This window comes from Choloepus didactylus, chromosome 22, assembly GCF_015220235.1.
Source record: "Choloepus didactylus isolate mChoDid1 chromosome 22, mChoDid1.pri, whole genome shotgun sequence".
Classification (NCBI taxonomy): domain Eukaryota; kingdom Metazoa; phylum Chordata; class Mammalia; order Pilosa; family Megalonychidae; genus Choloepus; species Choloepus didactylus.
The window spans coordinates 22,305,510-22,320,809 of NC_051328.1; the positions used below are offsets into that span (position 1 = coordinate 22,305,510).

General features: G+C 39.0%; 1 protein-coding gene across 2 annotated transcripts in view; it reads left to right on the top strand.

The window, feature by feature from the left end:
• Positions 1-15,300, top strand: part of LRRC36 (leucine rich repeat containing 36) — a 91,893-nt gene that overhangs the window by 31,692 nt on the left and 44,901 nt on the right. For both annotated transcript variants that reach the window (XM_037816153.1, XM_037816154.1), the window contains exons 2-5: positions 5,944-6,071; positions 8,631-8,823; positions 9,616-9,712; positions 14,327-14,415. In XM_037816153.1, coding sequence (XP_037672081.1) covers positions 5,944-6,071; positions 8,631-8,823; positions 9,616-9,712; positions 14,327-14,415 — 507 coding nt within the window. The remainder of the gene's footprint in view (positions 1-5,943; positions 6,072-8,630; positions 8,824-9,615; positions 9,713-14,326; positions 14,416-15,300) is intronic.

Below are 15,300 nucleotides of genomic sequence, written 5' to 3' on the forward strand. Positions count from 1 at the left end.
TGTTTAGGAGTGTGTTGTTTAACCTCCAGGTATTTGTGAATTTTCTAAGTCTCTGATGGTTATTGACTTCTAATTGTATTCCATTGTGGTCAGAGAATGTGCTTTGAATAATTTCAATCTTTCTAAATTTATTGAGGCTTGTTTTATGTCCCAGCATATGATCTATTCTGGAGAAAGTTCCATGAGCACTAGAAAAGTATGTGTATCCTGGTGATTTGGGATGTAATGTCCTGTATATGTCTGTTAAATCTAATTCATTTATCAGATTGTTTAGGTTTTCAATTTCCTTATTGGTCTTCTGTCTGGTTGATCTATATATAGGAGAGAGTGATGTGTTGAAGTCTCCCACAATTATTGTGGAAACATCAATTGCTTCCTTTAGTTTTGCCAGTGTTTCTCTCATGTATTTTGTGGCACCTTGATTGGGTGCATAGACATTTACGATTGTTATTTCTTCTTGTTGAATTGCCCCTTTTATTAGTATGTAGTGGCCTTCTTTGTCTCTCAAAACATCCCTGCATTTGAAGTCTATTTATCTGAGATTAATATTGCTACACCTGCTTTCTTTTGGCTGTAGCTTGCATGAAATATTTTTTTCCATCCTTTCACTTTCAGTTTCTTTGTGTGCCTGTGTCTAAGATGAGTCTCTTGTATGCAACATATTGATGGTTCATTTTTTTTGATCCATTCTGCGAATCTATACCTTTTAATTGGGGAGTTTAATCCATTTACATTCAATGTTATAACCGTGAAGGCATTTCTTGAATCAGCCATCTTATCCTTTGGTTTATGTTTGTCATATTTTTCCCCTCTGCCTATTAATATCCTTTATTGTACCCATACCGAATCTCTTTAGTACTGAACCTTTCTCCAAGTCTCTCTGTCCTTTCTTTGTTTCTCTGTCTGTAGGGCTCCCTTGAGTATCTCCAGTAGGGCAGGTCTCTTGTTAGCAAATTCTCTCAGCATTTGTTTGTCTGTGAAAAATTTAAGCTCTCCCTCAAATTTGAAGGAGAGCTTTGCTGGATAAAGTATTCTTGGCTGGAAATTTTTCTCATTCAGAATTTTAAATATATCGTGCCACTGCCTTCTCGCCTCCATGGTGGCTGCTGAGTAGTCTTATGCTGTTTCCTTTGTATGTGGTGAATTGCTTTTCTCTTGCTGCTTTCAGAACTTGCTCCTTCTCTTCTGTGTTTGACAGTGTGATCAGTATATGTCTCGGAGTGGGTTTATTTGGATTTATTCTATTTGGAGTTCGCTGAGCATTTATGATTTGTGTATTTATGTTGTTTAGAAGATTTGGGAAGTTTTCCCCAACAATTTCTTTGAATACTCTTCCTAGACCTTTACCCTTTTCTTCCCCTTCTGGGACACCAATGAGTCTTATATTTGGACGTTTCATATTATCTATCATATCCCTGAGGTCCATTTCGATTTTTTCAATTTTTTTTCCCCATTCTTTCTTTTATGGTTTCATTTTCCATTCTGTCATCTTCCAGGTCACTGATTCGTTGTTCAGCTTCCTCTAGTCTTGTACTATGAGTGTCCAGAATCTTTTTAATTTGGTCAACAGTTTCTTTAATTTCCATAAGATCATCCATTTTTTTATTTAGTCTTGCAATGTCTTCTTTATGCTCTTCCAGGGTCTTCTTGATTTCCTTTGTCTCCCGTACTATGGTCTCATTGTTCATCTTTAGTTCTTTGAGTAGCTGCTCTAGGTGCTGTGTCTCTTCTGGTCTTTTGATTTGGGTGCTTGGGCTTGGGTTATCCATATCGTCTGGTTTTTTCATATGCTTTATAATTTTCTGTTGTTTTTGGCCTCGTGGCATTTGCTGAACTTGATAGGGTTCTTTTAGGATTCGTAGACCAATTGAAGTCCTTATCCCTAATTTATCAGATGTACAGCTTCGTGGAGTACACTTTCTCTAACTAACCAGCAGGTGGCGTCCACGAGCCACCTGTTCTCCACAAGCCAGTTCTCCCCTGCTTAGCCTTTTTGGTGAGTGGGGGAGTGAGTCTTGTGGGGTCCAATTGGTGTACCAAGCTTGCGTGTGTAGTTGGTGTTGCCTGCCCTGTATATGGGGCGTATTTCTGGGCAGTCAGGGAGGGGCGTGGTCCTAACAATCAAATCTCCCTGGTGATCCTAGAGTTTTAAAGCTGCTGCAATAGTCTAATCTTTTAGTTCAGTCCTGCCACAGTTTGTCTCTGCCACTGACCCACAAGTCCTTGGTATTGGCGTATGGCTGCAAGTGGGCCCCTCTTCCAGGCTGTGCACCCTGGGTCCTCTGTTGAGGGATGACTGTGCTATGTCACAGGTGAGTGCCGTCCCCCCAGGGCGGTTCTGGGCTGCTGGGCTGTGTAGGGAGGCTCCCAGTCTGCTGAAATGATGGCTGAATGGGGCTTTGTTAATTCACACTGCTCCACCTTCCCAACTCTGGGACAATCAGCTGAGGTTGCAGGGAAGGCTAATGTCCACGCCCAGTTTTGTGGTGTGTGCCTGTTATTTGAAGCACTTCCGTCACACTGGATTGTCTGGGGCAGCTCTGGGCTATGGGGCTGGCGATGGGCAGGAATGTTTCCTGTCCACCAGGATGATGGCTGTGAGCGGACACCCCCCTTTTCTTGGGAAGTTGTGGTGTTTAGTGAATTTTCTCAGCCACTGGATTATTGCCTTTTGTCTCAGAGCTCTCTTAGTTCTGCTCTTGACTTGACGTGCCCAAATTGCAAGTCTTTGAAGCTTTCTGTATTGGGCTTCTTAGAGTACTTGTTTTAGAAAAAGAAAAAAGGATTAAAAAAAAAAAAAAAAAAAAAAGGGCCCTCCTCAGAGATCTAATGGGTTATTGAAATGCTAAGAGACAAAGCAACCAGGGCCATTAAGGAAAGGTCCACAGGGCAGAGAGATCAGCTTTTCTTCGGGATTTGCATATGCGCCTCAGGGCCTGAGCTCTGCCCTTTCCCTTTCTATGTTCACCAGAACTCCAAAAATCCTCCGCTTTTATTTTGGAGTTTTTCATGTTGTTTTTTTTCTATGCCTGTCTCCTCTCTGCTGGGCTGGCTGCTCTCAGATTCTCTGGTGTCTGGTCTCAGTCTATCTATGGTTGGAGTTTGGATCAGTAGAATGAGTTTCCGATAAGGGCTGCCACTGCAGTTCTCCCTTCTCCTTCCCGGAGCTGACAGCCCCTCCTCCCACGGGACTGAGCCTGGCAGGGAGGGGCGCGGGTCCCCTGGCTGCAAAAACTTACAGATTTCGCTGATCTCAGCAGTTCCACGGTTTCATGAGTGTTGTATGAAGTATGTCCAAAGTCAGATTGCTCTGTGGTGTCCAGTCCACGCAGTTCCTGGCTTTCTACCTACTTTCCTGGAGGAGTAACTAAAACATACAGCTCAGCAGTCCGCCATCTTGCCCCGCCCTCGTGAATCCCTTTAATCGTCAGTTGACTTTTTGCATAAAAATGGTGTTCCATAAAAAACTGGCTAGTTCAGCTTGCAATTCAAACAAGCACACAAGTGATTTTCCTCTAGACAGCCAACATACTTTGGTATGCAGTAGAAGTACTTTATGCATACCTCCCATAGTCAAACAGAATGTAAAAAAAGATCTGTGTTCAGGGTCGAGATTTAATGAAATAAATAATTGTACTGCTTTTTATTGCTTCATCAGGGGCATTCTTAAGTGAAACTGGTTTTTTTTTTGTTTGTTTGTTTTGTTTTTTTTTTTAAACCGCAAGGCAAGTGTGGGATGGTGAAGAATACAATGACTACAGGGTACAGTTTGGCACCCTTCTAAGGTGCAGCGTTTTTTACTTTGGAACTATCAGTGTAAATGTCAACATGGTGAAAAAGGCAATTAATGTCTTAATATTGTTATGAGAATAATTTTAACAAATAGAAGTGACTTTGTGGACCTCCTCTACATGTCTTAGGGAACTCTAGAGGTGCAGGGACCACACTTTGAGAACTTCTGCATTGTTGTTTGAAAAGTTCCATCATTTTCTTAATTTCTTTTGGTTTGTTGTGAAATATTAAATTACAGTTTTCATTTCTTTTGTGGACACTTCCATTTTCTTTGGGGATGTTACTCTGCTCCTTTCTCTCTTTTAAATTATAACCTCATATAAGATTTGATGTAATCCTTTTCTGTGGCTCTTTTAAGTGCAGTAAGTTTTCCTATACTTTTAGGTGGGAGGAATGGATGAGAATAGCTTTTCTAATTTCAAGGTTCTGAAGTTCTCTCTTCTGTTGTGTTCATAAAGTACTAAAAATTATGCCCTTATGTTTCCAGAGTTCTGCCATCTCTGTTCCACCTGTCCCCCCACTTCCCTCCCGGATCTCTTCTTTCCTTTACACCTATAGCCCTGGTTCTGTTCTATGTGGATTGTACTCCCACTAGTTTCTCCCTGGTGTGGGTCTTGTCTTGGAAGGGCTCTTTTGTTGTTACTTTTTAACATTAATAGGGCCAAGACTGCTCAAGCTCCTTAAGATCTTATTTCAGTGTCTACCCTGCAAATTGGATCCTGCAGAAGCCCCTCCCAGTTTTGGTTGCTTTTCTCATTTTGGCCCACCATACTTGCCACTGAGTTCCTTTTGGCAATTTTGACATTCTCCTCATTTCTGTGCTATTAGAAGTCTAGTTGACTTTCGTCCATTTCCTCCCTCACTTTATATATTTATTCTTTTAAAAAATTTACACACACACACACACAAATCATACCTTTTCCTCAATAATATGTCTTGGCACTCTCTCCATATGAGCATCTACACATCTACCTCATTCTTTTTAATGACTGCCAAGTACTGTCTGAAGATATTTATGTGTGTATGTGCATGAGTATATGTATATGTATATATGTTGTTTCGGTTTGCTAATGCTGCTAGAATGCAATATACCATAAATGGATTGGCTTTTACAATGGGGATTTATTAACTTAAAATTTACTGTTTTAAATTTACTGTTAAAATTTACTGAAAATATCCCAATTAAGTCATCAGTAGGATGATATACCTGGACTCGAAGACAGGCTGCTGGCATCTGGAACACCTCTGTCACATGGGAAGGCACATGGCTGGCATATGCTGATCCTTGGCTCCTGGGTTCCATTGCTTTCGGCTTCTGGTTCCAGTGGCTTTCTCTCTTAGTATCTGTGGGTCCTGTCCTAGCTCCTTCAGGGCTTTTCTCTCTCATCTCTCTCTGGGGTTTTTTCTGTCTTTTTTCCTCTCATAAAGGACTCCAGTAAAGGGATTCAGACCCATCTTGAATGGTCTGGTTCACATCTCAATTGAAATAACCTAACCAAAAGGTCCCACCCACAATAGGTCTGCATCACAAGAATGGATTAGAAGAACATGGCCTTTTCTGGGGTACATAACAGCTTCAAACCAGCACATATGTATTTATATTTTTTAATCCTTATAACACCTTATGAAGTAAGTACTGCTATTATGCATCCCCATTTTACAGATGAGGAAACTAATGCACAGAGAGAAAGGTTACATGACTTGTGCAAGGTCACAGATCTAGTATATTGGCCATTGTATTGTTGTACTGTTATTTAGGCTGTTTAATTTTTTTTTTAAATTTTGCTATGTTAAAGCTGTTCTGCAGTTAGCATCCTTGTGATACATATGTTGGCAAAATTTTGTATTATCTGAAGGACTGGATCGTAACAGTGGGATTACTGAGTTTCTCTTTTAATTTTGTTTTTAGAGCTTTTGGAGAATTTCATTGTATCCTTTAGGGTGATGAGAGAAACCCAAGGAGGCTGTAAAACCAAGGTTTGGTATTACTGTATTAGACCATAGTGCTGCTTTGAAAATGATCTGATATTATGAGCCTTGGATGTAGGGCTTTTTACAGATGGGATATGGGAGAAAGGAAAGCCTATTTTCACCAACTCTGCACTTCGACAAGCAGAGATCATAATATATCTACTAATAATCTCTTTTCAGAACTGGTGGAGTCTCTTTCATTGCAGGGATCTTATGCTGGAAAAATCCATTCCATTGGTGATGCCTTCAGAAACTTTAAAAATCTCAGATCCTTAGATTTATCAAGGAATTTGATCACTAGCCTGAAGGTAAGTTCTATATTCTATGACCATCCAAGTCATATATTTGAAATTTTTTATTATAAAATATTGGGAAAAATTCCTTTTGTACTCAGGAAGAACTGTGTTTAGCTATTGCTGCCTAGGGCACAGGTACAAATTTTAATGTACATAAGAAATTAGGAGAAGAGCTTGTAAGTACAGATTCTTAATTCCTACTCTGAGAGAGATTCTGACTTAGTGGGTCAGGGGTTGGCTCAGGGCATACTCAGGTGATTTGAATTCTGGTGGTACATGGAGCACACATGGAGAAACACTGGCCTAGGGTGTGACTGTGGGTTTTTCCTAGGAGGAGGAGGAAATGGTGGTCTCAAAAACAAAGAAAAATTTCCACATCAGGGGATGGTGAAGGAGAGAGCAGTGCAGGAAAGTAAGAGAGAGCAGGCCTGAACAGAGTAGTGTGTGAGGATTAGCTAACACACACAAAGAGTTCCATAAACATGAAGGCACACACTCAGAGCAGGAGTTTTGTTCTGTTTGTGTAGATTCCCAAATGGTGCTTCTTCCACGTGTTCCCATTTTGTCCCAGCTGTGTATCTATCTTGGCAAAGCCTTTCTCTGCAAGACTCAAGGTGGAATACTCAAAGATGCTATCCAGGATTAGTTAATGATCTGGATTATTCTGCCAATTTTGCACTTCTTAGGGGATACTTGTTCAACAAAATAGTCCAGACTCAATCTCAAGGTTAAATCTAAGAAACTCTAGGAGAGGAAACCTAAGCAAGATCAAACTTCCCAACTGGGCCTCACCTAGGGTACTCTGAAAGAAGCAACTCCAAGTTTGAACAGGATCTTTTAGACTCTATTTTTTTTAAAAGCAGCCATTTGTATTTGCCCTATCTGTTTCAGAAAATATTAGTTCAGAGCTGTTTAGGTCTCCTCTTTTCATTTGTGTGTTTGTTCTTTTTCAGGCTAAAAAATTGAGTGAACGTTACTATAATTTGTTTTATATTCCCTCTCTTTCCTCTTCTGTAAATTGGATAAAAAACTGTTGTGAAAGGTAATCAAATTAACATATATAATCAAACATAACATATCTAAAATTCCTGGTACAGTGTTTGGCATATAAGAAAAAACTCAGTAAATGTTAGTTTTCTACCTTTTTTTCATCTATGAATCATTATATATATTCTTCTCTAGCAGTCAGTTTGCTTAATTTTCCCAGGAAAAAGGTGTTTTGTGATTACTGCTAGTACACCTTTAAGGAGTGCATGAATTCATGCCAACTGGGAAAAGTGAGAGGAGGATAGAAATTGTTTCCTTGACTTTTACACTGAGAGAAATTAAGGGATTACTGGAGCTGAGGAATTAAACATATTTAAAGGCAGTCCTAATAGTGTACTCACCTAAAGACACTGATCACTAATCCTAACTCCCAACTCTTTAGCAATATAGAAGTCAACAGACTGGAAAAAAGCTAGAAGGAAATGCATCAAAGTGTAAACAGGATTCCATTTGGGAATGTTTTGTATATATCTCTGAGTATTCTAAATCTCCTGCTATAAGAAAATGGTAATTTTAAATGAGAAGAGAATAAAAACATTATTTTATAAATATCTGATGGAAAATAATTTTAATTTCTAAAATAATCCTCAAAGGTGGAGTTCCTTTTGTGGTAAGTACTTTTACTACTAAAAGTATGTCTTTATACATGTACATACCTGTTTTGAAATATTGTCCTAAAATTTGGTGTTGGGCACAAGCAGCTAACTAGCCAAATACATGAAAATTAAACAATTATTTCCAATAGCAGGTTTCAGTAGAGGAGGAAAATTGTGGCTTTCCCTCTCGAGCTTCTCAGTCCTGATTGTACTGTTGCAGTTAAGTAGAGGGGGTGGGATTGCTTAAACCACAGAGAGCTGACCAAGAGAAAACATTTCTACCAAGAAGAACTGATGGGGAACTTATATGGTGACAAAACTCTGCAGTGAAAACGAGGAGAAGAGGGATCCCAGACTGGTCCAGGAGGGAGGACTGGAGATGGCACTGTTTTGTTTTCTGAACTAGTCCATGGAACCTGTAAGGCAGTGAGATACAAGGACACACCCACACACCCACATGCACACACATACATATTTAATTTTTTTTTTTTTTATCATGCCCTTCTCCCTCAGAAACTGCTCTTATGTCTACCTGCCTTCCTCTAGTAAATTGAGATCCTCTTGGGGTCAGGAGAGTGCTTGGGGGCAGGGTGAGAGAAATACAAAAGTAGCTTGGCTTGGACACCACTAGGAAAGATTGGATTGGGGGAGTGGATTGGGGAGCAACTGAAGTAGAGAATTGACTGCAGATATTTGAATGCCAGGTTTTATGAAGGAGGAAATGTAGTATATAGGTGAATTATTTAATATTTAGAACACCCAGTGTCCATGGGCTTCAGTGATCTTATTTTCTGCTTTTCTCAGAGAAGATGAGTGACTTGGATGACATGTTTCAGTATGGAAAGTAATAGATACATTTCCACCTTTATTTGTGAGATTCCTAGGCCTTACAAACATGCAGTTTTATAATGTGGTCTTTTCCTTGCAGGGCATCCAGTACTTATGTTCACTCCAAGACCTGAATTTATATTATAACAACATTCCTTCATTAATGGAGGTGTCCCGCCTACAGCCTTTACCCTTCCTCAAAGAATTAGATTTGAGACTCAATCCTGTTGTCAGAAAAGATACAGATTATAGGCTCTTTGCGGTGTACACGCTACAAACACTGGAGAAACTGGGTGAGACTCTCCTCCCTGTTCCTTGCCCCCAGAATTTTACTTTACATCAGCTACCTCCTAACTTTTTGGATTTTGGCCCAGAGTGTGCACTGGCAGGATATATTTATTAGTCAACATTTATGTAACTCTTTTGTGTTGGCAGGATGTATAATGAGTCCTTCTATTGTTTATTGAATGACAATCTCTGATTTTATCAGTTACTTCCAGCTTTAGTTTTCTTCTGTTGACTGTTTCACCAAACCGCCTCCTTCCCAAGACAAATGACTCCAGGTGGAGGTTTGTTTTTCCAGGTGCCCCAGTTTTACAACTGTATTAGCAATAGACAATCCAACACCTGTTTGGGAGCTTAGTTGTCAAGGAACAATGACTATTCCTTCAAATAAGCTGGTCTATATTAGCTTATAATTTTATTGTTGAGTGTATATTTCTTATTAATACAAAATTCTATTTTACATGTCTCTGGGAAAGTTATTATCTCAGCAGTAATAAAGGGATACTAGGTAAACTCTTTTAGAAGGTGCTGTAACTTTAGGCTCTTTGGGTTGTTTGCTGTCCAAGCTCTACTCTCCTGAAGGGGTAAACCCATGTGGCTGGGGTGTTGCTATGGCATCCCTTGGAGTCTCCCTGAGTTACTGCTTGCTCCAATGACAACATAATAGCATTATTTTGTGACCTGCCTCTAACAAAAAGTTGAGATTGGTCTTTAGTTTCTACTCTGTGAATTTGGTTTTCTGACCCACTACTGTTTACTCCAAAAAAGCAATATGCTCAGACCACGGTTTCTACCTCCAGATGACCGAAATGTACGGGAAAGCGAGAGAAAAGCTGCCAAGCTCCATTTCAGTCAGTTGGGCAACAGTGAAAATTTTCTTTTAGAAGTGGAGAAAAGGTAAGAAATTCTTTTAAAAAGTGAATTCTTGCTTTACTTTATTCATTTTCCAGTAGAAATCTCCATAACCTCTAAGCATCCTCAGATCAGGAATAATGGTTTCTGGTGAGAAATTGGTACTTTATCTTATTGAGGTTCCCTTATAAGTGACATATTTATTGTCTCTTGTGGTTTTCAGAATTCTCTCTTTATCTTTGGCATTGAACAGTGTGATTATAATATGCCATGTTATGAATCTATTTGGGTTTATCCTGCTTGTAGTTCACTGAGTGTCTTGGATGTATGTATGCATGGCTTTCATTAAATCTGGGAAGCTTTCAGCCATTATTTCTTTGAATATTCTCTCTCCTCTTTTCTCTCTTCTCCTTCTCGGATTCCTACAATGTGTATATCAGTATGCTTGATGGTTTCCAACAGGTTCCTCAGGCCCTTTTCACTTTTCTTCATTCAGTCATCTTTCTGCTCCTCAGACTGAATGATTTCAATTGCCTTATCTTCAAGTTCACTGATTTTTTTCTTCTGCCAGTTCCAATCTACTGTTGAACTCCTCAAGGGAATTTTAAATTTTTGTTACTGTGGTCTTCAGCACTGTTTGCTTCTTTTTCATAATTGCCATCTCTCTATTGATATTCTCTTTGAGTTTGTCTATCATGTTCCTGATTTCCTTTAGTTCTTTATCATCAATGCTTTCCTTTAGCTCTTTGAGCATATTTATGACCATATTTTAATGCAATTTTATTGAGATATATTCTCATACCATACAATCATCCAAAGCGTACAATCAGTTGTTCACAGCATCATCATATAGTTGTGCATTCATCAATGACCATATTTTGAAGGTCTTTCTCTGGCATGTCCCTCACTGATGGTTTCCAAGGCTTTCATTGTCTCCTTTGCTTGGGCCATTGTTTCCTGTATCTTTGTATGTTTTGTAATCTTTTGTTGGAACCTGGACATTTTGATATTTTAATGTGTTATTGCTGGGGTTTATACTCTGAGGCATCTGTACCTTAAGCTGGTATCCAACTAACATTATTACAGAGCATTCCTTGAATGCCAGGAGCTAATATAAGAAAAAAAAAAAAAGGAGGTGTGCCAGTTTGAATGTATTGTGTCCCCCAAATGCCATTATCTTTGTGGTCTTGTGTGGGGCAGATGTTTTTGGTGCTGGTTGGATTTGCTTGGAATGTGCCCCACCCAGCTGTGGGTGATGATTTTGATGAGATGTTCCCATGGAGGCATGGCCCCGCCCATTCAGGGTGGGCCTTGATAAGTGGGGCTATATAAATGAGCTGACTCAAAGAGAGGGAAGTGAGTGCAGCTGTGAGTGGCGTTTTGAGGAGGAGCAAGCTTGCTGGAGAGGAATGTCCTGGGAGAAAGCCGTTTTGAGGCCGGAGCTTTGGAGCAGACCCCAGCTGCCTTCCTAGCTAGCAGAGGTTTTCCGGATGCCATTGGCCATCCTCCGGTGAAGGTACCCAATTGTTGAGGTGTTACCTTGGACTTTTTGTGGCCTTAAGACTGTAACTGTGTAGTGAAATAAACCCCCGTTTTATAAAAGCCTATCCATCTCTGGTGTTTTGCATTCTGCAGCATGAGCAAACTAGGACAGGAGGGAAAAAAGAAAACAGCTTTCCTAGTCTTGACAGATTGACCCATGCAAGTGCTCTCCTTCAAGGGCATGTATCCATACAATGCCTATAAAGAATAGGCTTCAGGCCAAAGCATAGGCCTCGTTGCTGCTTTCTGTGTGTCTTGTCATGAGCATGTGTATATTGGTCTAGGAATTTCCCTGTTTGTACAAATATGAGTGTCCCCTCTTCCCTAGGAAACAGTTTCCTCAGGGTCCTGGGTACTGCACTATATATCCTATAGCCAGTAATCCCTTGCCCCAGGCAGCCAGCTGACTACTCTTCCACAGCATTCTGCAGCAGTGCTCAGTGAGCTGCCTTCTACATGCAGGGCAAGCTCTGGGATGGTGCATCCCTCAGGGCACCACCAGAGAGATTGGGCCACACATGCCTGCTCCCTTATGTGCCCAAGGGTTACTCTTCTCCCTCCAGAACTGGAAGCAAGTATCTGTGTACTGGGAGCTTGTCCGGGCTCCATGTTGAGCTGGTGCAAGGTCAGGGAGAGGCTCTCCAGGGCACCACGAAATCCTACTGGTTTAAAGTAGCCTCCTTGCTTCGACCCTCACCTTGATACTGCAGTCCTTTAATTACTTTCTGGAGCTTTGAGAAAGATGTTTCTGCCAATTCATGCTGGTTGTTCAAAGCATGAGGTGATGAGCCCTGAAGTCTCATTCTGCCATTTTGATCAGGGCAAGTTTCTTCCAACCCTTTGTTGGCAGAGTTATAAATCAGAACATGGTCATTTTCTATTGAAGTAGGAGGATTACATTACCATGGGCAGAGTTATTACCAGAGATAATCAGTTTAATGCTAAAGAGAGAATAAAGGAAGCACTTCCCTACAAAACAAAAAGAGTGAACAGACTTTGAGGCTCTGAAGTCTGTGAATGGTAATTTCTTCCATTTCTTGTTGAAAAAAAAATACTACCAAAATAAGGTAAAATTAGCTTTTTAAAAAAAGTAGATTTATTATTTTTGAAAAATAGATATAAATCCTTATAAACTATTTAAAGAATACAGAAAAAGTACAGTGAAAAAAGTAAAAATCATCCCATATCCTACTACTGAGAGTTAACTGCCAGTAATGTTTAGTATACATCCTTTCAGACATCTTTGTACTTACAGACACATGTAGAGCTCTCTATTAATATTTTTTTCTGATTATGGAAGTACACATGCTTATTGTTGAGAATTTGGAAATACAGAAAAAACACAATAAAATAACTCAGAATCCCACCACCCAGAAATAAACACTAATTATTTTATGCTAAATATCCTTTTAGTCATAGATATATATATGTATATTTATTTATTCAGTGTTTGTTTTACAATAACTTGCTTCCTATACAACCATTTTTAATTTAGGATATCTTGAATATATCCCCACCACATTAGATATTCTTCTCCAGAATGAGATTTTTTTAAATTTGTTTACTTGTTTATTACCTTTCCCCTGACTACAGAACTTAAGTTCCATGAGAGCAAGGACTGTCTGTCTTGTTTATTGCCATATTCCTACTGCCTAGAACAATGCTGCCACCCAAAAGGTGCTAAGAAGTAATTTGTTGAATGAATGAATGTATGAATGTATGACTCAATGCCTAGTGACCTGGGATCCTTCTTTTTTCTGGTGACTTTACCTATCTCTGCTCTGATCCATTATGTGTTTTAAAATATAGCTCTCAGAGTGCATCCTTATTTCCCTATTTTTTAAAAAGTCAGATTTATTGAGATTAATTTCCATATAATAAAATTTACCCTTTAATGCTTTACAGTTCTATGAATTTTGACAAATATGTTCAAACCTGTACTACCACAATCAAGATATGGAATATTCTCATTACCCCAGAAAGTTTCCTCATGTCCCTTTGTAGTCAGTCCCTCATTTCATTCCTAGTTTCTGGCAACCATTGATCTGATTTCTGTCCTTAGTTTTGCCTTTTCCAGAATGTCATATCAATAGAATAATATATTTTGTAGCATTTTGTATCTGGCTTCTTTCACTTCACACAATACTTTTGAGATCCATCTTGTTGCATATATCAGTAGTTTCCTCTGTTTTGTTGCTGAGTAGTATTCCATGGTATGGATGTACCATTGTTTGTTCATTCACCAGTTGATGACGATTTGGGTTGCTCCCAGTTTTGGATGATCATGAACAGTGGTTTTTGTTTGTTATTATTGTTGTCGTTGTTTTGCTATAGACAGACATCAAATGTTTCTAAATAGCTATTTGTATATATGTTTTGTAAACTATTTTAAATTCATCAGCTACCCTGTTTAATATAAAAATACAAAAGTGAACTAATATATAATCAAATAAAATTTCTAGTAGGCAAGTAATTGGCTCCATCATTTATATATTTAGTTATCACATAGTAATTGCAAAACCAGAGATAAAATGTTATTCAAGTGCACAGAATTAGCATTAATATCTTACAAGCTCTCCAAACTTGGGTGAGAGGTTTTAATGGGAAAGTTTTATGATTAAATGAAATGGCGAGTATAAAGTGCCTGGCACATAGACAAGGCTTCCTGTACTTACTGTACTTCCCAAGGTACCTACATCAGTCAGGTGCAAGCACTTGCCTTTCTTGTCTGTTTTTCTGACTAATAGCTATGGTTGTCTCTACTGTGATTCTTGGCAGCACAGCCTTCCTTTCTGTGTCCATTGAGTTTTTTAATTCGAAAGAAAAAATTTTACACCCTCAACCAATCAGACCTAAGTTTGTATCAATAAAACAGTGTTCTGAACTTTCTGGCTTTTATACTTTAAAAGTTGAACTATAGTGTCCTCTCTCTCATCATTCCCAGTAAAACTACTTTTTTCTCAATGAGGACAAATGATGGCTTTAATGGAAAAATTTGTGAAGCATAGTTAAATATCTTCTAGAGCATTTGAAAAAAATATGATCTCCGTGAATTAATGTTTTCTGGTGATTTCTGAAACCTTCTTTTGAGTTTTAAATAAATTGTTCTCTGTGCAGCTCTAGGGAGAAGACAATTAAAAACTGTGTGACAGATGAGAGATCTGTATCAAAAATCACGGCTGAGGTTGAAAACAGGATTGAAAGTGGTAAGTTTTATCTCTGTGATCATAAAATGATGAAAACATCAGTTGTTTCTGTTTCCATGGCCACTGTTGTTAGGATGAAGACCAAACATTTGAGAAATAATGTAGATTTAAAGCCAGCCCAAGATTTACTGGCTATATTTTTCTTCTTTCTGTTCACTGCCAGAAGGACCCTGTTGAACATGCCTGACCCAGAACCCATCAAAGCACAAGCTTTGAGTTCAATTTCCTTTTATCATGTTACATCCTAAAAATTACATTACCTGTCCCCATGGCTCCTGAGCATTGCTAAGGTGACTGATTCATTAGCCAGAGGCTTGTGTCTTATCTGCATCCATGCAGCTCAGACACTCGGTCTTCTAGGATCCGCCACCAGAACTTTGGCAGCTGCAGAATCTCCTGGGGAGTTTTGCCTGTATGCATTGTTGCTAACCCAATATGATAAGTGCTTATGCCACATTAATGGTCCTTCCATAGGCCGAGAAAAGGTTTCCACCAGAGAAATTGGCATTCAACATGCCCTGTTGGGTTAACCAGCACACTTATATCAGATAAATCAGATGACCTTTTACTTGAGAAATTTTCGTCTGTTTGAAGGCCTCTGTCCCTTTGAAGGATCTACTGAATTATACACAGACTCTGAATATCAGTACCTAAATCCCAGCAATAATTTCTTTTATCAATTTTAAACTTTTTATTTTGATACCTTCAAAACTACAGAACACAAACCCCATACAGAGAACTCCAACATACCCCTTTCCTCCCCAGATACCCAGACCCACCAATTTTGACATTTTTTCATATTTGCTGTATCATTCTATCCATCTATCAATCTATTTATCTATCTATTCTATCCATCTATTTCATCTATCTATCTATTTATCAGTC